Source organism: Bombina bombina, chromosome 6, assembly GCF_027579735.1.
Source record: "Bombina bombina isolate aBomBom1 chromosome 6, aBomBom1.pri, whole genome shotgun sequence".
Taxonomy (NCBI): domain Eukaryota; kingdom Metazoa; phylum Chordata; class Amphibia; order Anura; family Bombinatoridae; genus Bombina; species Bombina bombina.
This window is the reverse complement of record NC_069504.1, coordinates 1,092,351,224-1,092,376,385: the sequence shown is the minus strand read 5'-3', so window position 1 is coordinate 1,092,376,385 and position 25,162 is coordinate 1,092,351,224. Positions and strand designations below refer to the sequence as shown.

Genomic DNA, 25,162 nt, shown 5'->3' with positions numbered 1-25,162 from the left:
TTTAAAATACATAGGATTGGCCCATTTATATGAATGAATTTTGAGATACACTTTTATTTTTTATTATAAAATAACCTAGATTATGAGTTTTGGGCTAAACAGGGTGCAAAACCAACACCAAAAAATTTGCGTTATTGCACTCTCCATAGCGCTGCCATTACGAGTTACTAAAAAGCCTCCTAGTGTTGTGCGTTAAGCTCCATACCGCACAAAAGCTATGGGCTGAGTTTACGTGCTCGTGCACGCTTTCCCCCATAGACATCAATGGGGAGAAAGTGTTAGAAGAAAAAAAACAACACCTGTGATCACGGAATAGAGATCACCGACATGAAATAAAGTTAATAACCCCTATTGTGCCGCTCCCAAACACTAATAGAAATTATTACCCCTATTCCGCCGTTGCCTGACACGGAATAAAGTTGTTAACCCCTATTCCGCCACCAATAAAAATTATTAACCACTATTCCGACGCTCCCCACATCGCCAACACTATAATAAAGTATTAACCCCTAAACCTCCAGCCCCCCACATCGTAACTACTAAACTAAACCTATTAAACCCCCCACAATGCAAAACAGTACATTAAACACCCCTTAACTTTAAATTACAATATAACTATCTTAAAATAAATCTTAAAAAAATAAAAAAACAATGTACCTGTGAAATAAAATAAAAAAATCTAAGTTTAAACTATAAATTAAACTAAAATAACTATTCTAATAAAATTTTTAAAAAAAACTACCAAAATTACAAAAAATAATAAACCTCTAAGCTTACAAAAAATAATAAAACTAAATTATCAAAAATAAAAACTATTACACCTAATCTAATAGCCCTATAAAAATAAAAAAGCCTGTTCTGTTATATTTGCCTACTGTGTTACATTTTCCTACCTACGTAACGCGTATGGCAAGATAGAGCACTTTCATATCCGCCATTTTTGTTTGAATGTCAAAATATTGATCGAATGGTGATATTTGGCTGTTTTGAGTGCAGATCTCATTAAAACATAATCAAAAAAATATTGTGTAATACTGAGCAGGAAATACACACTTATGACTCAGGGCAATCTCCGATTCATCTTTCCCTATTGGCTTTCACAGATAACTGCAGAACAATGCACTTTATACTAACTTAATGACCATGACTAGCCTTGTCAGTTGCTGACTCAAGCCTGGATTCGTCCCTCTAATAAGGCAAGTGATGAATTGGGTTTAGCTACTGAAAAATAATTGCAACAAATAAGATGTTAATTTGCAGTAAAATTGTTTAGACTTTGCTGACATGTTTTTCTATAGCAAGACAACAGAAATGTCTTGGAAATAAAAAGGGACCCGATTATCTAAAGCCCTCTGCTCTGGCGAGATAATTTAAGAAGTCTTGGGAGTACTACGAGGTCCCTCACAAAAATGAGGAAAGGCAAATTTTAGCATCTTACAATAAAGGACTCCGTTTGTGAAGAAGACACACAAACATTACAAAATTAAGCTAAAAAAAAAAAAAAACTTTTGCGTGATTACTCTCCATGCCGCCAAGTGTTTGATCATCGGCTCCAAGGTTTTTAGTATCCCCTTAAAAGACACACTATAGAAAATTACCACTAGATGGCAACCTCTATAATAGAGAGAAAGAATATTTTTAGGAAATTAAGAAATTCTTATATAAAGCAGTCTTACAAAATGTGGACATAAGAAATATAGGTGGGAGCTAATGAGAATTATCCTACCATTCAGATTCCCCCCCTCCCCCCAAGATCACCTACTAATCCACTACTACCACACTGTGCCTAGACACAAGAAAACTGCCTGTAAGCTTTAAGTAGAGGATGGAAAAGCAGTGCTCACCAACCTAACACCCAGTAAGTGGGACAGTTCCACCTGGGGTGCTGCCCTGTCTTGACCACTAGGAAGCTAGGGCCAGCATTCACTGCTCCCTTCCCCTCATATACCCACATGAACTGTTTTCACATGAGGATGTAATCAGCAGCAGTATCACAAGGACTACGGGAGCCAAGTATCTGCTCTGGGTTTAACTTTAGCATAAAGCAATCATAAACGGAGGCTGAAGGGGCAATGCCCTTAATCTGAGGTCAAGCATATAGGTGACCTACTGCTCTGTATGTACTGTTGGACGAAAGGAGTTCAATAATCACTGTATGTTACTGGCAGCCAAGGGGATACAATCTAAAAAGGAAGTTATTACGGACCAAATGTGAGTTGCCAATCTTTGGCGATTGGTGCTCCACCTTTCATGCACAGTTTGAGAAACCTTGCTACAGAGAAATGAATATTCAGCCTTCCGCCTATACTGATGTGCGTGATTTGTGTGCCCTGGAGTATATATGGCTACAGCCTTGTGGTATACTGATGTGCGCGATTTGTGTGCCCTGGAGTATATAAGGCTACAGCCTTGTGGTATACTGATGTGCGTGATTTGTGTGCCCTGGAGTATATATGGCTACAGACTTGTGGTATACTGATGTGCGTGATTTGTGTGCCCTGGAGTATATATGGCTACAGACTTGTGGAAGGATTCTCATTGACATTAAATGTCTTAGAAATCTGCTATTCTAAAGGCTGAGATAAAAATTCATAGAAAAATACAATTTTCAATGTGAGCTTTCAGAGCAGTAAAGTATAAAACCATTACTCAATTTCTAAACCATTAGCTCAAAAAAGGGACATGAAACCCAATTTTTATTTTCTTTCATGATTCAAATAGAACTTACATTTTTAAACAACCATTCCAATTTACTTCTGTTATCAATTTTCTGAATTATTTTGTTATTCTTTGTTGAAGGAGCAGCAATGTACTGTTGTGAGCTAGCTAAACATATCAGTAAGCCAAAGAAAATAGGCATATTTGTGCAGCCACCAATAAGCAGCTAGCTCACAGCTCCTGAGCCTACCTTGATATGCTTTTCAACAAAGGATACCAAGAGACCTAAACAAAACAGATAAAAGAAGTAAATAAAAAGTAGTTTAAAATCAAATGCTCTATTTAAATAATGAAGGAAAAATTTGGGATATCAAAAGAAAAACAAAAAAATGAAGAAAATACAAATGAATTTTAGTGGCTGTGTGACTGAAAGACTGTCAGTGGAGCTCTTTCTAATTGGCTCACCAACACGCTGAGGCGTTGATAAGGGAATAGCAAGAAGGCCATGATTTGCAGATTATTTGAATCAAAAAGGTTCTCCTATGTAGTATTGCAGCAAGGCCAGTAGAATGCTTGGTTGTATTGGTGGAGGTATTTGCAGCAGAAATAGTAAGGTTTTTATGCCACTTTACAAAATCACTAGTTAAGCCTCATCTTGAGTTTTGTGTGCAGTTCTAGGAGCCATATCTTCAAAAGGATATAAAAAAACTGGAATCTGTGCAAAGGAGGCTACTAAACGTTGCACATGGTCTAAAAAAAAAAAAAAAAAAAAAAAAAACCACACAAACTAACCAGGGGTGGCTCAATGACCTAGATATGTATAGCATATATGTATAGGAGAGACGGGAAAGAGTTAATATAATAGTAACTTTCAAGTATATTAAGGGGCTTAGTAAAGCTGAGGCTAAGAGAATTTTACATAAAAACAACAATTTCTGCTTATCTTCCATTATTTCATGGTGGTGATAGTCCACAATTCATTACGCCTGGGATTCACTTCCCTGCCACTAGGAGGAGGCAAATTTTCCCTCCCACTTCACTTTTATGTCAGTTGTATGTATAGCCAAGTAAGGATACAATGTTACAATACTTCTCTGCCCATGACAAAATCGAGAGACTCCTTTCATTACTATAGAAATGCTAGCTTCCCCTTGGTGATTGATGTATGTCACTGCTGTGACAATGTCTGATTGAAAGAGGAGATAATTCTCTTTTCTCAGAAGAGGCCAGCTTTGAAAAGCCCTGAAGATGGCACAGAGTTATAAGATGTTTATTGGTAAACTCGCCTCTAGAGGAGACCAAACTTCCTGGGCTTTCCTAGACCCCCGTACTGCATCCTAACCAGAGAGACTTGCATCTGTTGTGATTATTGATGGACGGATAAAAGACACTCTCTGAAGTATGGATTGGTTCTCTATCCACCAAAATAGAGAAATTGCTGAAGCTGGATCCAAAAGGATCTTTTGAGATAGCCAAGTGTAGTCCTTGCACCACTGACAAAGCATTTATAACTGAAGAGGTCTCATTTCAAATTAAGCAAATAGAATAGAGTCTGATGCTGCAATCATCAGACCTAGAACATCCATACATAGAGCTATGGAAGTATTGGATAGATGCTGAAGTTTCACACATCTGCATTTTGAATCTTCTTTGATTTGTTAGAGTGTCAGGGTACAAGGAATCAGACAGACGAAAAGTGCAAAAATAATCACACATTTATTAATAGCAAAAAATAATAAAAAATCCACAAGTCAAATAACAAGCCTGGAGTCAAAACCAGAGCTGGTAGTCAGGCGAGCAGAGTCAGGAGCCAAAGCAAAGACTCAGACGAGCCGAGTCAGGAGCCAAAGCGAGTAGTCAGATGAGCCAGAATCAGGAACAAGGAGAACAGCAGAGTCAGGAACAAGCCAGGGATCAGGAACCAGGAGGGACGTCAGACAATACACAGGACCTCTCACAAACAGGTCTGAGACAACGCAAGGGCAAAGCATACTGAACAGAGGCCCTTTGAATAATAAGTGATGACATCACAATCCTGTCTCACATGGATGATGTACACCAGTCTGGCCAAAAAAGGGCATGCAGGAAATTAGCAGCATCACACACTATGCACCAGAGTCAGCAAGAGAGGTGAGTAAAATGGCTGCCAGCAGCATATGGCAAACAAAGCAGGGAAAAAACCCTGACATAGTGGAAGTCTCAGTGGATGTGGAATCTAATATGACTCCAAGAAAGTATTCTCAGGTCTGAGGAGATATAGATTCTTTGGAACATTGATCTACCAGCCATAATTGCAGTCCAGGTAAGGAACTACTGCAATACCTTGGGCCCTAATTACAGGAGGCCTCCTAGAACCTCTGTAAAGACCAAATGGAAGAGCAACAAACTGATAATGTTTTCCCTAGAAGGCAAAACAAAGGACTAATGATGGTCTCTGGGGATAGGAATATGAAGGTAGACAACCTTCCAATCTATCGCAGACATAAAATTGCCCCTGTTGAAAAAGGGGGAAGGGTTACTAGACTTGTTTCAATCTTGAATGTAGAGGCTCTGTCAAATTTGTTTAGAGTCTTTAAATCCAGAATTGGCCTGAAAGTTCTCTTTCTTTGGCACTATAAACAAAATGGAATTTAAAAAAAAAAAAAAAACCTTGTTCTGATATCGGAACTTTAACTATTACATATGAGTTCTAGTTCCTGAATACAACAAAGAAAGATTGGGCTTTCACCAGGTTCTTTGAAACATGGGGCAGAAGATAGCTTCCACTGGAGGCCTTGATCTGAAACCTATCCTGTAATCCAGAGAAACTTGGTTTAGAACCCAAGTATCCTTTACACAGTTAAAGACCAGAAACCTCGGGCGGAGCCAACTACCGAGACAGCAAGACGTGTATCTATGTAGCTCCGGGCTCCTAGATATTAATATACGCTTTATTTATTATTTCGAGAGCCCAAACCTTTCATATATAACTCAGGAAAGCTAGTTCTATCTGTGATACACTTCATCAAACCGAAGACTCTATACCTAATGAGCATAATACTGCTGATTACTTTCAAGCTGTGCCACGTGGAGATTTCAGACGGCACCATTGCTATAAAAATACCGCTGATATGGAAGCCCTAGAAGCTCTAGAAAATTGGGAGCATCGTAGCAAACAACTGTTAGACCAGCACTTTAAGCGCCTGAAAGATGATCTAAGGTCTTTACTATCAGGCCTCGCGGCGCAGCTGATCCATGCAGCCGAGACTACAGATTCTGCTCAGTGTCCCAGGAGCTTTATGGCGACTACAGGCGACATCCAGGGTAAGCTAGAAAACCCCCCTGACAGGATCACGCTGGGTTTTGGACCCTACGAAGCGTGTCATTCATCAGCTCCTTCTACTTCACCGTTTGTACAGGTGATACCAGTGTCAGAGGAGACTTTATACGCAACTGCCGTGCACATGTATGAGGAGACGCCATCTTTAGCATATGCTCAGAAACAATTGTTAATAACGAAACCGGAGGGAGAAGTAGCTATGATACTTTGCTTGATTTTGCCTGAAGATAATGCTGTCATACACTTAGCACACTCCTCAAGCTGCCCCTGCCGGCTAACTGAGTCTATCATCGATACAGAGAACAGGTCCCTTGTGGCTCGAGACGGTGTGGGATGAGGACATCACAGAGCTGTTCTGGCAGCTACGGGACATGCAGGGCTTAGGTCTGATATGTGTTCTGTTAGCTGTTTGCTATGATTACTTGCTAGTCCATGCCACGACAAAGACTAAGTGATGATATATGAGACAGTATATGGCATTTTACTTATATGAAGGCCTAATACCCTGATATACAAGCTCTTACTATTGGGCAACTTATTGTGCTCTATGCAACTGTTAGTTAGTAAGTTATTAAAATGACTGAACGTTGCACTAGTAAGGTTATAGTATAATATTATTGTTCACGGTTACAGTTGAGACACAGGTCTCCCTTTCTATGATGATAGATGTAAACTACATAAGCGTTATTTATAGTTTGTACCAGTCTGATGTAATGATTTTATCTACCCTGATAGATATTTCATCACTTGTCATATGTTATAGTCGTATACATGTATTTCACGCTGACCTGCCCGTAATTGGTATTGGCTAAGAGGACTCTTCTAGCCTTACATTACATGGTTTCTATATATTTTTTCTTTTTTTTTTTTTTTTTTTTTTTTCTCATGACCCCCAGCTAAACAGTTTATTGTTACTTAACCATGTTGTTATTATCTTGTTCAGTGCTGTATTTGCTATACTGATCCCTGGGAAATCTTTGCCAATAGCTCTACTAAGAGTAAATGTTTATAAAATGTATGTGTTTCCAAATTGAACTTTTATATAAGTTTGAGAAAGATTTAGATATTTGCCTCTTTACGTATTAGAATAGGCAGGCTGTGAGAGTGCTGCCACCTTACATATGGTCATGTATAGGTGTTTATTTGTGCTTGCAGGAGGGCTCATTTGTGTCTCTTTGATCTGCCCTGCTCTAATATTCACCCAAAAGCTATGCTGTTATACTACGGAATCCAGCACTATTGACAGTCAAGTCCCTTATTTTCTCACTTTAGGGGTAATGTTTGTTTAATTACAAGTTAAATGTCAAAATTGTATATGTTTGGAGAATGGGTTTGATGTGTGATGTCTTTTATTGTGATTCACACAGAGTTGCTTAGTCCCTGAGAATCAGCTCAGACTATTTTTCTATATATATATATATATATATATATATATATATATATATATATATATATATATATATATATATATATATATATATATATATATATATATATATATATATATATAGTTACCCTTTGGGGTTACCCTGCACTATCTCCCTATATTGCGCAAGCGAACTGTCAGCGGCCGAGACAGTCAGCTGTAGCTTTAGCAGGAATTATATCCGATCAACTCTCTGTAACGCTAGTTAGCACAACCCTAGTTAAAGTGGATTATATAAGCACTAGGTTCATCTACATGCTATAGATTCTATCTGTCTGAGTGCTTGACAATCTAGCTAGCTTCTGAACAAATGTATAACTCTATTCTTCACTCCACTAATACACTTTGTTCACTACACACTCCTATAGCAGAAATAATATATTTCTCCCCAGGTTCTGTCTGAATCTACAACATGTTTATTGCAATGTTAGATAATATGTCTTTCATATACTCGCTGGTGCTTATAAATGCTCAGACACCAGTGCATCACACTCTTATAATATAGGCCCAGAAGATAGCCTATTTAGTTCTATTATATATTAATGCTAAAGGGATTCTATAAATTGCCTTACCTCTTTGCAATTTATGATGTGTACTACTTATGTAATGTGTTTATTACATGATCAAATGTATCTCATCGTCCCTAAACAGTTTACTATCTTCTCAAATGTTATATGGAAATGTATATTTTCTATCATGCTCCACTTTAACTAGTGGGCAAGTTTGCTACGCAATGTTTAGTTAAGCTCACATTTTGCCTGTTTAGTTACTCTTTAGATCAGCCCTGAGCACCTAAGTAAATTGCTAATATCGTGACATGTATACATTCTTTTGTAGTTTATGTTTGTAATGTTTGGGTCTCCCTGAATGAATCAGTAGAGTGGCCTTTAGCCCCTACCTAGTTACTCCATTTTTGTGTTGGAATGTCACTTTACTCCAATATATACTCCTAAGTAGACTAACTATCCAAGGCATATCTCATTTAGCTTTTTGGTAACCCAGCTACCAGGCCCATGGTCTCTACGACTGGACACTTACGAGTCCACACCAAGTACCATATGCTATCTACATTTATATATGGCTCCGTCCCCCCACCCCCTTTCCATATGCGTATAGCGGTGCTTACCCGCTGAATATCCCCCCCCCCCTATATATCTCGGCCCAAGAGTGGCTGATATCTATGTTAACCCTCCACATGCTGTTATTTTGGTCTTAGATTAAATATTATTAGAAGGTGGAGTTCATACGCTGACATTATAATATAAAATGAAGTTCTGTTTCATCTCGCCTAAGATACTGTCTATCTTCATAATCAGATTTGAAATGTATTTTCTATTGCTTTATGCGCATATTACTTTCTCAATAATGCCTTTCTATAGACAATGTATTACTCTCTCTGTTGTAACTTTGGCCTAAGGGCGAGTCCTTGATGTTATGATATATGCTTTAACTTCAATAAAAAAATTATTTTCAAAAAAAAAAAAAAGACCAGAAACCTTGAAAAAGGCATAACCTGCCCCTACAAGAATTTAATCTTGATCGAGGCCGTACCTTCATTGGGATTTGGTAGGGGAAGAAAACTTTTTGGACTGTTTAGACTTGTTTCAGTAAGGACTAGTTTTCCAGGGTGGTCTGGAAGAGTCTTGTTTTTGATTGGAGGAGTAGGATCATTGATTCCACGAATGACAAAAGGGACGAAAATTATTTGAAGATTTACCCTTTCCCTTAGGCTTCTCGTCTTGAAGAAGAAAAGCATCTTTACCTCTAGTCACAGAGATAATAGCGTCTAGATCAGGTCCAAATAAAATCTATCCTCTAAAAGGAAGAGTTAAAAGTCTAGAAGATTTGAGCCACAAAAAACTTTTATTGTCAAGCCATGTTTTTGGCATTCAATTTGATATCAATAAAAGCATTTACAGAACTAATATGTCTCAGATAAGATTAAAGATCTTCCTTAAGAGAATTTTCTGAAAGCTTCTCAGACAAAATTGTCACACCAAAGTGACGAGGCTGCTGCCACACAAGCAATGCTAATTGTTGGATTGAATGAAAATCCTGTTTGAATAAAGGCCCTCCTTTGGAAAGAATCAAAATTACTATATGCTTTTTGAAAGAGGTACTACCCTCTAGGGGACTAGTTGTCCTTCTTCCAAGAATAGAAATTGCACCGTATACATTTGGAAATGTTTCCAAAAGTTCTACACTGGTAGAAAGCAAAGTGAACATCTTTTTGAATTGCAGAAGCTGGATTAAAAGGAAGCCTAAGCCTGGACCATTCAGGGACTGGAAAAACCTCTTGGGTCTTAACAGACAGCTTGAAAAACAAATCCAACTGATTCAATGACTCTTTTTCAATATGTTTAGAACCCTGCACCCCTAAGGTAAACAATAATTCCTTCAAAAGAGATCCAAGATTTTCAATCTTAAACAAAGAAGGAAAATTCAGTATCTCTATCAAAAACCGACTCCTGATCATAATTCTATTATCTATTCTATCAAATGTTCTTAATTTTCTTGTTATCCTTGGTTGAAAAGCAGAAATGTAAGCTCAAGAGTGTGCACGTGTCTGCAGCACTATATAGTAGCAGTTTTGCAACAATGTTATACATTAGCAAGAGCACTAGATGGCAGCACTATTTCCTGTCATGTAGTGCTTCAGGCATGTGCACGCTACTTATCTAGGTATCTCTTTAACAAAAAATAACATGAGAATTAAATACATTTGATAATAGAAGTAAACTGGAAACTTTTTAAAAATTGTATTCTCTATCTGAATCATGAAAGAAAATGTTGGGGTTTAATGTCCCTTTAAGTAGATCTGAACCATATAAGATTCAGAAGAGCCTGAAAACATCAGATAAGAGCTACTTATTGGAGACACTTTTGCACTTACATGGAAGAGGCATGGAGGCCAAAGTACAGTAGAACGCACATAATGTCTAAAACAAGGAGCAAAATCTGAAGGACTCCTTTAACTGTAGAAACAGAAAGGAGGTCAGATTCCTTTTTTGCAGGCAAGGATAGCATTGAACAATATTTATCTGGAGTACCAAACAGGCATACAATTGTAAAATATACACTTAAAAGGGACATGATCATCTAATTTCTTCATTCTCTTGGTTTTTTTTTATTTGAAAAAGCATGAATGTAAGCTTAGGAGCTGACCCATTTTTGGTTCAGCACCTAGGTAGCCCTTGCTGATTGGTTTCTAAATCAAGCCATTTCTTTTTTTTTTTTTATTTACATATGGAAAGAAAAAAAATAAAAAAAAATATAACATGACAACCCCAGACGATCGTTTCGGCCTCCTATGGGCCTCGTCAGTGAGGTGCAGCCACATTACTCCAAGCACACTGGGAAAGGAGTCAACGTCTGGTTTCCCCCATCACCCATAGGGAGACTTCCCCAGGGTCATATTAATTTGTATACAAAGAGAGAAGCGCTCTACCAGGAACGAACAACAGCTCATCAGCAGACTCTTTTAGACCAGTGTGCTTTTCACAAAGGAAAACTTTCCTGTAGTATATCAGTCTGATCCCGCCAATTAAGGTCAGTCCAGCCCCGAAATACCAGGCAATTCTCCTCTGAACAAGGAGCATGACAACCCCAGACGATAGTTTCGGCCTCCTATGGGCCTCGTCAGTAGTGGTAAATCGCCATAGAACTAGCCGTTGTTCATTCCTGGTAGAGCGATTCTCTCTTCGTATGCAAATTAATATGACCCTGGGGAAGTCTCCCTATGGGTGATGGGGGAAACCAGATGTGGACTCCTTGCCCAGTGTGCTTAGAGGAATGTGGCTGCACCTCCCTAATGAGGCCCTTAGGAGGCCGAAACGATCGTCTGGGGTTGTCATGTTCCTTATTCAGAGGAGAACTGCCTGGTATTTCGGGGCTGGACTGATCTTACTTGGCAGAATCAGACTGATATGCTTCATGAAAGTTTTCCTCTGTGAAAAGCACACTGGTCTAAAAAAGGCTGCTTCCGGGTGGTAAATCGCCATAGAACTAGCTTTTGAGCTGTTCATTCCTGGTAGAGCGCTTCTCTCTTTGTACAAACACACACACACGTCCAAATAGATCAGCACTCACCATCACCTCCATCCACTGCATGCTCTGCCATAATCACAACAAAATGAACAGATATGTTGAACTGGACTCGGCAAAGATCCCAACTGCACAACAAAACGAGCAGGCACCACACTTTGTTACAGCCACCTTTACTGTGTCAAAACGTAACACATAACGCTTCGGCCCCTCACAAACGCCTTGGTCACATGAATAAATATCCCACACAACGTATATCAACACACCCCTATGATAATACTTAATATACCCCCAGGGGATAACCTGATACGCCGAAAAATAGACCGTGTGACTCCTTGCATTAATCCCAACTGAAAACACGTTTTGCGGAAGTGATCAGATAGAGTCCGTTGTCATGGTGATCGCCAAACAAACCCAGCTGCTGTGTATTATACAGCGTAACAACCAGTCGCCTACATATGAAGCTTAATCAGCTGGTGTAGTGGGTATTACTGAAATCACCATGGTAACGTATTGATGCCACGTCCATCTAAAATCACAGCGATATCAGGGATCCACCTGTCATAAAAAACATTAGTGTCTGCTAGTGAAGAACACAAAAAGAGAATGATGCTAATGTAGCCAACTAAACCGTAACCGAACATTAAAGGGACACTGAACCCAACATTTTTCTTTTGCAATTCAGAAAGAGCATGCAATTTTAAGCAACTTTCTAATTTACTCCTATTATCATTTTTTCTTCGTTCTCTTGCTATCTTTATTTGAAAAAGAAGGAATCTAAGCTTTTTTTGGGGGGTTCAGTACTCTGGACAGCACTTTTTTATTGGTGGATGAATTTATCCAACAATCAGCAAGGACAACCCAGGTTGTTCACCAAAAATGGGCCGGCATCTAAACTTACATTCTTGCATTTCAAATAAAGATACCAAGAGAATGAAGAAAATTTTATAATAGGAGTTAATTAGAAAGTTGCTTAAAATTTCATGCTTTATCTGAACCACAAAAGAAAAATTTTGGTTACAGTGTCCCTTTAAATTGCCTATAATTTAAACGTTTATTACATCTTATCAGCATTTAGGGCGGAGACGTTACTCAACTTGTGTTACTTTAGCAGACCTAACCCAATACTTTAAAAATAAAGAAGCAAAACCCAATGTGCCCAAGGGTATGGTAGAAACATATTTGAGGAAAGGAGACCAACAATCCTTATTTACAGAAGCAACTGTAATCAATCATGGTATTGAGAACATTGGGTGAGGTAGTTCCCAACCGATGTATCCACCCTGATTCCAACCTTAATAGTGCCTTTGCTCAATCACCACCACGTCTCGACTTAGGTACATGGTCAATCAGGATTGTGCTCATAGTAGAAATGGAGTGTCCAGTGGCGTGCGACTGGTTGATTTGATCCGCCCTTTTCAAAGGCTAATCGAATTGCAGATTTATGGTTCGCCAGCCGCTCCCTGAATGTAGTAATGGTTTTGCCGATGTAATACATGGAGCATGGGCAAATGATGAATGACGTGGTCTGATGTACAAGTCAGCCTGTGTCGTATCTGAAACATCTGATTCGTGTAGGGATGGTGGAACCAATTGCCTGTAATCATTCCATTGCAGGTTAAACAATAACCACAATGAAAACATCCCTTTTTGCCCACTGGTAGCCATGTATCCTTCCGATAGCTGTTGACTGGATCCGTCTTCACCAACAGATCTCTCAGGTTCCTCAACCTTTTATAGGCCAATCATGGTGGGGGAATGTCGTTGAATGGTAAACTAGCATCTGTAGAGTAATCGGTCAGTTTTGCTGTACAATCCTCTGCACTGCACTAGAGGAGTGTGAATGTTGTTATAAAGTTCAGACGTTTATCCGGTGGTTTAGAGGTGATGGATTGTTGGGAAAGAAGAGCTGCTGTCTCACATTGTGCCTTGATGATAGTCTCAGGGTACCTCTTGTTCAGAAAACATTTTGACATGGTCTCCAATTGTTTTTGCTTCTTGGTCTTCTCTGTATTATTCCGTATGACACACAGGAGCTGAGAGGAGCTAACCCCTACCTTCTGAAATTGTGGGTGAAAACTACCAAAATGTAACAGGGATTTTTTATCAGTAGGCTTACCAATTAATGTAGTGTATAGCCCAAGCCCATTGCTTGTGTCTTTTTTGTAGATTTCTACATCTAAGAAGTGTGTCCTATCCATATTCTCAATTTTGAACCGTACAGTAGAATTAAATGAGTTGAGTAGGTGAAACCAATCAAGTAAGGATTCTCGGCTGAATTAATCTCTCAACTGAATAGTCTTAATGACATACAATCATCTGACATATTAGTGACAATGGATGTTGTCAATCTATATACCATTATTCCCCATTCACATGGCCTTGAGATGGTCAGACGAATTCTCATTAACAATATCCATTATACCGGCCCCCCTATCGAATTTTTGATCCAATTGATGTAGCTCTGCTTAGTTAAGAATTATCTTCGGTTTGAAAACAACTTCTTTCTTCAAACATTAGGCACTGTGATGGGGTCAAACATGGCATATACATATTATATATATATATATATATATATATATTCATTCAATGTATGAACAAGAGTATATTTTTCTTCCTAAGCAGAGCTCCAACAAGTTCTATCGTCGTTATATAGACAATGTTTTCTTATTTGGGAATAGCAGTGTATCATCCTTACTTGATTGGTTTCACCAACTCAACTCAATTAATTCTACTGTACTGTTCAAAATTGAGAATGATATGGATAGGTTAGGATATACTTCTTAGATGTAGAAATCAACAACAACAACAACAACAACACATGCAATGGGTTTAGGCTATACACTACATTATTCAGTAAGTCTACTGATAAAAAAAAAAATCACTGTTACATTTTGGTAGTTTTCACCCACAATTTCAGAAGGTAGGGGTTAGCTCCTCTCAGCTCCTGCATGTCATACGAAATAATACTGAGGAGACCAACAAGAAGAAACAATTAGAGACCATGTCAAAACGTTTTCTGAACAGGGGGTACCCTGAGACTATCACCAAGGCACAATGTGAGAAAGCAGCTCTCCTTTCCCAATAATCCATCACCTCCAAACCACCGGATAAACGTCTGAACTTTATAACAACATTAACAACAGCTTCTAGTGCAGTGCAGAGGATTGTACAGCAACACTGGCCGATACTCTTTACAGATACCAGTTTACCATTCAACGACATTCCCCCCACAACGATTGGTCTATAAAAAGGTTGAGGAACCTGAGAGATCTGTGATTGAAGACGGACCCAGTCAACAGCTATCAGAAAGATACATGGCTACCAGTGGGCAAGAAGGGATGATTTTGTTGTGGTAATTGTTTAACCTGCAATGGAATGATTACAGGCAATCGGTTCCACCATCCCTACATGAATAAAGATGTTTCAGATACGACACAGGCTGACTTGTACATCAGACCATGTACCTAAGTCGAGACGTGGTGGCGACTGAGCAAAGGCACTATTAAAGGTTGGAATCAAGGTGGATACATCGGTTGGGAACTACCTCACTCAATGGTCTCAATACCATGATTGATTACAGTTGCTGCTGTAAATAAGGACTGTTGGTCTACTTTCCTCAAATATGTTTCTACCATACCCTTCTTTGGGGCACATTGGGTTTTGCTTCTTTATTTTTAAAGTATTGAGTTAGGTCTGCTAAAGTAACACAAGTTGAGTAACATCTGCCCTATATGCTGATAAGATGTAATATAAGTTTAAATTATAGGCAATTTAATGTTGGGTTACGGTTTAGTTTGCTACATTAGCATCATTCTCTTTTTGTGTTCTAAATTTACAAATGCGCAAGTAGCGTAAGAGTTGCGCATGCGCATTCCATCGCAATTAGGGAGTTCAGAGCATTGGAGCGTGCAGATCCTATTTAACATGGGGCGCATGGTGAGCAGATGATTGGCTAAAACGTATGTCAATCAAAGAAGCCCCTGTGAAAAATTTAGAGAGAGGCTGATTATAACAGTGTATCGTTACTAAGTAAAAAGATGTTTTTTACATTATAAAAGAATATCGATGTGCTAGTTAAGAGCTTCTAAAATATGTTGAACACTTGATATAAATTTACCATCACTTTTATTGTCATTGCACAAGTTAAAAACAAGGGCAACGAAACGTAATTAAAAAACAAAACATCTAACCCAGACATTAAAAATAAATAGTATAAGGTGCAAAAGCTAGTACAATGATAGTTATAAGATGGAATGACTTAGGTGTAAATACATACATTGTAGCATATGTAGTATCAATAATTAAAGATTAGTATATTGTATATGTGGATAATAAATAAAAAAATACATAAATATGTGCAATATAAGTAATATGGAAAAAGCAGTAATTTACACACTGAGGATCCTAGTGTGCTGGCCATAATTTGTCAGCATAGTACAAATAAGTGCATAGTGCAAATCAAAATAGTGAACAGATCAGTTGTATGAAGAATGTAAAGAATGAGTGCGGAAAAATAATGTGTCAGTTTATACAAATGGTCAACAGAAAAAGGGGAAAAGAAAAAGAAAGGGGGGGGGGGGGGTTTACCAGAGTGGAGGTATTTAGAGTCCATGACAGGTTTTTGGTGATATTAGTTCCCAAGAATGTAAAACTGGTCACATGTTCTACCTCAGACCCATTTATGTAAATGGGCATGTGTATACAGCGTTTAGTCTTTCTGTAGTCCACAATAATCTCTTTGGTCTTCTTGGTGTTAAGAGACAGATTGTTATCAGCTTACCATGTCACCAGGTGCTTTACCTCCTCCCTATAGGCCAACTCATCATTGTTGCTAATCCTGCCTACCACAGTGGTGTCATCTGCAAACTTAATGATGGTGTTAGACACATACTTAAGCAGACAGTCATGGGTAAAAAGAGAATATAATAGGAGGACTCAATACACAGCCTTGTGGGACTCTAGTGTTAAGGGTTAGAGTAGAGGAGATGAAATTACCTAACATCACTGATTGAGGTCTATTAGTCAGGAAATACAGGGTCCAGTTACAAAGCCAGGTATTGATACCCAGATCATAAAGTTTCACAACCAACTTTGTAGGAATAACGGTGTTGAATGCTGAACAGCATCCTTACATAGGTGTTATTATCCAAATGGGTCAAAGCAGAGTTTAATGCCATATAAATAGCATCTTCCATTGACCTATTCTGGCAATAGGCATATTGATGGGGATCCAGTGTGTATGGTAAACAGTCTTTGAGGTGGGCCATGACCAACCTCTTAAAACACTTCATGATGATTGGAGTAAGTGCAATGGAACCATAGTCATTCAGACTCACTGCTTTTGGCACAATGGTTGCTGTCTTAAAGCACACAGGGACAACTGCCTGAGCCAGTGACAGATTAAAAATGTCAATAAAGACCTCGGCTAATTCTTCAGCACATGACCTTAACACATGGACAGGGATACCATCTGGGCCAGCAGCCTTGCATGCATCCACCCTGGAGAGTGCTTGGTACACTTCAGTAACAGAACATTAAAGGCTGTTCCTTTGGCTGGAGCAAATTGGTTCATTTTTTTCCCGATCAAAATGTGCATAGAAATAGTTTAGCTTGTCTGGAAAGGAGGCATCATTGACTGGAGAAATTGTATTTACAGATTTGCAATTTGTGATGGCCTGGATGCCCTGCCACATACGTCGGGGGTCAGAGTTATTATGGAAGCGATATTCATTACGCATCTTAAAAACATGTTTATTTCTTTTTTTCCCCTTTTTAAAATTGGCCCTAGTAGAACTATAGGCCTCAGCATCGCCAGATCTAAAAGCAGCATCTCATGCATCCAGTAAGAGGCTAACCTCCCTGTTCATCCAAGGCGTCTGATTGGGAAAGATTCTTATCTTTTTAAAAAGGTGTTCACACTGTTGGTACAAGAGCAAATATAATCCAGAATAGAAGAGGCCTACAGTTCAATATCTATATGGGAATCCCCCACAGCTTGCTTGGCAAACAGGCTCCAATCAGTGTATTTGAACTGGTACTGGAGTTTGGAGGTTACATCTTCTGGCCACACTTTAACTGTCCTAACGGATGGTTTTCCCGTTTAATAAGAGGAGAGTACCTAGGGTACAGGAACAGTGCAGAGTGGTCAGATTTTCCCAGATGATAGAGAAGTGTTGCCTTGTAAGCATCAACAATATTTATATAGACATGGCCTAATGTTTAACTCTGGTGGCACAGGTGACATTTTGATGGAATTTGTGAAGTACAGTTTTTAGATCAGAATGATTAAAGTCCCCTGCAACAATAAAGGCTCCGTCCGTATGTGCAGTTTGTAGCCTATTAATAGTTCTTTGGAGTTCTTCCATAGCTAGTTTAGCATTAGCATCCAGGGGGGGATATATACTGCAATAATAACAGTAGATGTAAACTCCCTAGGCAACTAAAAGGACCTGCACTTTATCAACATGAACTCCACATTGGTAGAGCAGTCACTCTCAGTGATTACAGTGTTTGTACACCATGCTTGGATAACATAAATGCACAAACCACCACCTCTGGTCTTACCCGAGTCTGTTCCCACTCTGAAAACGTCACAGCCTTCTAGCTCAATGGCATTATTAGGAATGCTGTCATTGAGCCATGTTTCCGTAAGAATCATATTGCAGTCTCTGATTTTTCTCTGTGAGGTAACCCGGAGTCTGAGTTCATCCATTTTATTTGCCAGAAACCGTACATTGGCAAGAAAAATACTGGGCAATGAGACCCGATATTGGGATGTCAGTAGCCTGTTGCGGATACCTCTCTCGGTTTCCACGCCTTTGTTTACGTTCTCGCCACCGACAGACACTTCCTGTCGATGGACTTTGTTCCACAAACTACAGCGATCTGGCAATTTCTTGGATGACCTGTAAGTTACTGTAAATGTCCTCTAAACATTGAAATTCGATATCCAAAAGTTCTTGTCTAATGTATACAATGTTCTCCAAGCTGTCCTGAACACGTAGACTTAAAATTATCAGCCAAATAACTATTAATAAATTTGCTAAGTCTGGGTAGATGCAGAGTTTCGCGTTGCACACGCTCCGCCATCTTATATTTAAATTATTATTGGCATCCTCGTATTCACCTAAGACCAAACATATTTATAATTTTTATTACTTTTGAATATTGAATATTTTAAGGTTTTTTTCTGCAGCTATGTCTAAAATGGCACACAATCTGCAAATATGTAGTTTAGGAATTTTATTAATTTTTTTTTTTTTTTTTTTTTTTTTTTTTTTTTTTAATTCAGCCACCACCTTGATCCCCCCTAAACAGCTCTCTAACCCTCCCCTCGCACTACTTTACAATTTTTTTAATATTTAGAAATTGTTTTCTGTAGTGTAGAGGACCCTCCCAGAACACTTTGCTTAACCCCCCCCTCCAGCCCATATAGTGTCATAGTGTAGGACACCACCATATGGGTAAAAATGAAAATCGAGATTTTGTACCCAAAAAAAAAAAATTGTGATTTAATCGTGGTTTTCTTAAAAATTACTAAAACACTCTAACTTGAAGCATTACTGCTGCTAACACGGGGTCGTATCTATATAGAGCTTGTGCTGAAACCCTGCTGATGCCTACGTATCCCATATGTACCAAAAATTACACATCCCAAAAATACCCGCGCTGTACCTGAGGCCTTGTGCTCCATCTGACACCTACATATCCCAAAAGAACTAGCAATAAAAACGAAATAGCCCAATAGTCTCTGTGGTGAGATCCTGCCGAAGCCTATATACCACAGAATAACTACCGATAGGAACTACATACCCCATTAGCCTCTGCAGTGAAATCCTGCCAAAGCCTATCCTGCTGCAGCACACTGGGAGCCGAGCGAAGAGAAGGGCACGCAGGTAGCGGATCACTCTGCTCAGCTGCCTGGAGTGTCACGTCACTGGCAGGCAGCTTTCCATTCCGGTACACTGCATTGTCCCGAAATGAAGGTGCCAGGGACTAACCTGCACACGGCACGATCGTCGTGATGTGATGTCCCCCCAGGCCCAGCACCCCCCCATAAAAACCGCAGACTCTCACGGTTTTTAATTTGCGGAGGTTAAATGCAGTTTAAAACCGCATATGCAGTTAATTGCCCCGCCCTAGTGGGGAATCCCACTCCTCCTCCATCCTTGCTGGACTGATTCACCCGCCTCCCTCCCACTGGGCACCAACTATCATGGTTACAGAAAGTGACAGTGTCACACTCTGCAACGATCCAGCTCCATATAGTAAGGGAGCACAATCAGCACTTCTCTTACCATATGAAGCCAGATGCCTTCTGCCCCCAGCAGCAGTCTCCACTGTCAAAGTTGACATCAGGGACCGCAGCATAGGCCAGCGTTGGATGTAGGTACTATGTCAACACAGTATGCTCGGCAAAGTACTGTGTGAGATAATATCGACATTCAAATGGCACAAGGAGTTAAAGGAACATAAAAACGCAAGATATTTAGTTAAGGATTCAGATAGAGATTTTAAACAACTATACAACTTACTATATATTATATCATATGCTTTGTTCTCTTCATATTCTTTGCTGAAAAATACCTAGGCAAGCTCAGAAACAGCAATGCACAACTGTGATGCAAGCTAGCTGCCGATTATTGGCTGCACATTTAATCCTCTTGTCATTAGTTCAGTTAGCTCCCATTAGTGCATTGTGTCTCCTTCAACAAAGGATACCAAGTGAATGAAACTAATTTTATAATAGAAGTAAATTTGAAAGTTGTATGCTCTGATTCATGAAAGAAGATTTTTGAGTTCTATGTCCCTTGTTAGCAAGGATCCTTTCAAATTCTCCCCACATTTTACCGTCTGGTTTCTCACATACAGTATTACTCAACAGCTGCTTACCCTTCCTTCCTCTTATTTATTACATGCCATGATGCCTTTATATTTAATTAATTGAGGGATTATAATGATAGTGGAGGGGGTAATGTGATTTTTAATCATTTAAAATTAAGAATATTTAAACAAAAAAATCTTTAAAACATTTTCACAATTGTTATTAAAGCCTTGTACTCCCACATCTCAAAATCGCAGCTTTTCACTATATCCATATACTAGTGGTTAAAATCCTCACTGCTGTACCTACACATGCCAGCTCACAGCTTTTAACTACCCACATAGGCTCACATCTTGTGTGTGTGGTGGTACAGTCATGTGGGTTTAATAACAAGTTGTGAGCCTATGTGGGTAGTTAGAAGGGCAAGCGTTAAAGGACAAGCTGTGAGCTGGTGTGTGTAGGTACAGAGGTAAGGGTCTAATGGTAGGCTGTGAGCAAGTATGTGTGGGGCTAATGGTTTGATAAGACATGAGCTGATGTGTGTGTGTGTGTGTTGGTACAGTTATGTGGGTTTAATAACATCAGCTCATGTCTTATCCAGTGGAGGCTCCTCCATATGTGCACTGTCGCACGTGAACCCCCAGGGGGCAGAGGAGAGGGGGGAAAAATGAGCAGAACTTAAGAAAAAAAAAATAATGAAAATTTTTATTTTTATTTATATTATATTTATGAATAAATGTATTATTTTCCTGTGTGCTGTCTTCTGTGAGACTGTGCAGTGTAACTATCATCATGACATCATGCATATTAGGCTGAAAGTGGAAAGTGCTGTTTTGCCTATACTTCTATGTATCGCACGTGCGATACATAGAAGTATAAGCAAAAGCACTTTCCATTTTAAAACTGCATTGACTGCAGCGCCACCTACAGGCCAGCCCATAGCCTTCCTGTTCGCACAGCTCTTAGTGTGCGGGAGCCAGCTGTCACGTGACACTCGCACACTAAGAGCTGAGCTGACTATGTGTGTGGGAGGAGAGGAGGCAGGGGCGTAACAGAAGTTCAGCCAATCATATCCCTAATCCCTGGGCCTTCCCAATTCCTAAATCGGCCACGCAGGCGCATGGTTTCTGGCGGGGAATTAACCTACTGACTGAGAGGCGCGCACTGTGAGTGACGACACACCCGGCCACATGGATGACACAGGCTGTTAGACAGATTAGTGTGTGTCAGTGCGCGGGGAGACCAGAACGATGCTGCCACCAGGATCGGGTCCATTCAGTGAGGCTCAGGGGAGGGCCCAGGGCTACTGAGCAGGGCTGAGTGAGGAGAGGCTGCGACTCAGCAGTATGTATCTGAGTGAGTATGTATGTAAAATTCTAGGTAATAATGATGCCTCATTTCCAATGTTCCCTCAAAGCCCTCTCTGTGCATTGCAAGCAGCGCAACTCAGAACTTCTGTAACAGGAGGGATGTGGAATGTGATTTTTTTTTTATTATATTTCAACAGTGCTGGACTCCTGGAAAACTAAGCTGCAAGACACCGTGAGAGAGCACTGTTAAAATAAAATAAAAAAATAAATCACTTTTCACATCCCTCCGGTGTAGCACAGCTTGATCTTTTTTCTGTGCTACACTGAGGGGGAATGACCTAAGCTGACTGAGTTGTGTGCGTAAATCACAGAGCTCTGTCAGAGAGTAAGACCGGGAGAAATTAAACACGGAGAACAGCAGGCAATAAACTTCCAGTGAAAAGATTCCTCCTCCATACACTAGAAGCAGCCTAGGTGAGTGCTGGAGATCTTCCTCACATGTGATTAAAAATGACCCGTAAGTTTCAGTTTGTGACAGCTGAAAGTTAGAGATTTATTAAACACCCATGCAGGGTCATGAAAACAGTGCACAAACTACTTATTCTAGCAATACCAGCTTTTTTTTCTATTTTCTAATCCAGCATTCTTTTAAAAAAATGAAGAAAAAAAAGATGCAGAGCATTATTTAACCCCTTGGCTATCATAGAGAATTTCAGTACATTCTAATACATTGCACTGCAGCTCTTTTTGACAGCCAAGGGGTTAAATTATGCTCACAATATGGTCTAGGCATGTAAGGAGGGGAGGAGGTTAAGCAGGAGACTGAAGCTTCTCTGTTGTCACAAGCTGACATTTCTTATATAAACTTTGAGCAATAATATCTGTAGTAGTCTGTGTAATGAAATTGCTGGTTTTAAATGTGGGTCTAGTTAATCAGTATTGTTTAGCTGTGATGTATTTTTACTACATTCCTACCTGATTACTAAAGGTTGTTTCCCTATCAAATTTGAGTGACTTTATTTTCTTTATAGTGATGATGAGACTTAAAAAGGTATTTCTTCATGCCATGTGGTACCTTGCTAGCCAACTTCATATGCTGCAGTAAAAATGTATATATGCTTATAACTAGGGTAATGGATCTCAGCTGTATGTATATGTATGGACTCTGGAGCAGGCTGCAGGCATGGGTGGTGGGCAGAGGGTGCCTGGGTGGCCTATTTTTCTCCTGGGCATGTGTGTATCCCTCTGTAGCCACATTACTTTTTCCATACCAGCCAATGTACAAAAAACAGTGATTGTATGGTGTTATGAATGTTAAATCATTTGATAATTAAACAAATACATTAGTACACACACACACTAGAAATATGTATGACAAGTTCCCTTTAATTTTGTTTTAAATAAAAGTGGGACTAGTGTGTTTGTGTATATATATGTGTGTTTGTGTGTGTGTATATATATATATATATAGCCATCTGAGGGGCGGGGCTTTATTTCAAGGGGTGTGGCTAGGGGCGGGGCCAAGTGCACCTCCATCTTCATAATTCACCAGCCGCCACTGGTCTTAGCAAACCCTTAGAGCCACACATACTTGCTCACAGCCAACAATTAGACCCTTACCTCTGTACCTACACACACCAGTTCACAGCTTGTCATGAAACCCTGACACCTGTGCAATATAGCCACTCACTGCTTGTCATCAGAACCTTTGTTTAATGACAATCTAGCAGGCCACTTACCCTAGTACTAGTTATCAATGTGAATTATTTTTTAACCCCCACACCTACAGACGTCGGCTCATATTTCCTCATACTATAGTGTCTTCCCCATGTACATAGACAGGCCAGATAACAGACCATGATAAGACCTTTAGCTCTGAACCAATACACAACACAGCTCATCGTTACGTCATTGTCCCTGTACCAAACCGGCTGACAGCTCACCGTAAAGGCCTTCACAAATACGCCTATTGCTCTGTGCTGGCCATACAACAAGCTCACCTGTATTCCCGTTCCCTAAAAAGCTCCGTCAGACGGTGCACAGCCCGCACTGCATCTGGAACCGACTCTATACCCTCAGCTGCCCTTTTCGAGAGCTCCGCAATTACTTCAGACAGCGTGTCCATGGGCGCATCCATCTTGACAGAAAGCCCGCCTCTTGTACTGTCATAGCAACTGAAACGATTAGCGGAAGCTATTTTCTTATTGGATGACAGCTTTAAGAGATGGCTGCTGCAATTGGCAAGCTATGGAGAGCCTCTAGAGCCTGGTAGGTAGAAGAGTCTGTCTGTCAATATTAAAAGCACATGGCGTCTGTTTATCCAGTCCACTTGAAAATAACATCTGACACGTTTTACAATGGTATCATGTGACTTAGCCTGTGCACTGCACTTGTTGTAGCCGTAGTAGCGTTGTGTATTTTTTTGCCTGCGCGTTTTCACTTTTAGGCAAAGTTTTGAAACTAAGCATATTTTAGCAAGCTCACATCCACACGTTATGCATTTTTAATGTGAAATGATGCCTTTGCCACACGTGATAAATTAAACGTGAATGTGACACCAAGATGTACTGTCTACTGCTGGGCTCTTATTATGAAAACTTACATTTATCAAATGTCTAAATAGGTCAATATTTATGTTAATATTTATGTTTTTTTATAGTTATAGATGTGATACAGAAATGACCGAAATATACAGACTTGTACTTCATGTAGCATAATGATTAGAATGTGTGGTTTATATATACAGTATAGAAAACTTTTGTTAAAGGTCCATGATACACAAATTTTGAAAGTGATGCATCAGAGCTGTAAAAACCTGACTAGAAAATATCACCTTAACATCACTGTGTAAAAAAAGGAAGATATTTACCTCAAAATTGAGGAGGAAAATAATATGACTGTACCTGCACATGCTAGGTGCACACTCCTTTGCAAGTCTTGGGACTAGCATCCTGATTGGCTTCTTAAAAGGAAAGTTCACCCCCAAAAAAATGTCTCCTTTAAATTGTTCCCAATGATCCATTTTACCTGCTGGTGTTTATTAAATTGTTTGCAAGTAGCTCCTTTACCCCTATTTTGGCATTTGAAAAAGCTGATTTAGGCTGTGGTATCCCTGCCTGTAGTAAAAGTTTGTATACTGTCTGGAGTATAGGCTAGGGATGCACCAAAATTTTGGTCGCAGAAACGTTTCGGCCTGAAAATGGCATTTCCGGTTCTTTCTTTTTTTTTGCCTTTTATTTTCGGTAAAATTATTGTGTATCATATTTCAAATTTGATGCTAGCCTAAAGCTGCTGTTTGAGTTCATTAATTGACTTACTGTTTTGCATATAATAATAGTTTTCTAGGGCTATACTGTACATTATTTGGATAACTGGTAAAAAAAAAACCTGTTAAATTTGATTCTGTTACACAGAACTAAATACAAAATAATACAGTATATTGATATTTAATATTGTTTTAAGTAGGGATGCAGAAACATTTTGGCCGAAAATGGCATTATCATTTTTTTTTTTTTTTCGGTTTTGTTTTTTGCCTGTTTTTTTTCTTGGTAAAATTATTTTGTAGCATATTATTGTTT

General features: G+C 39.3%; 1 protein-coding gene across 1 annotated transcript in view; it reads right to left on the bottom strand.

Annotated features, from left to right (window-relative positions):
• Positions 1-23,738, bottom strand: part of ATXN10 (ataxin 10) — a gene marked incomplete in the record, with an annotated part of 986,216 nt that extends 962,478 nt beyond the window's left edge. Inside the window, 1 exon segment of the mRNA XM_053719008.1 lies at positions 23,585-23,738. Coding sequence (XP_053574983.1) covers positions 23,585-23,721 — 137 coding nt within the window.
• Positions 23,739-25,162: the final 1,424 nt, after the last annotated feature.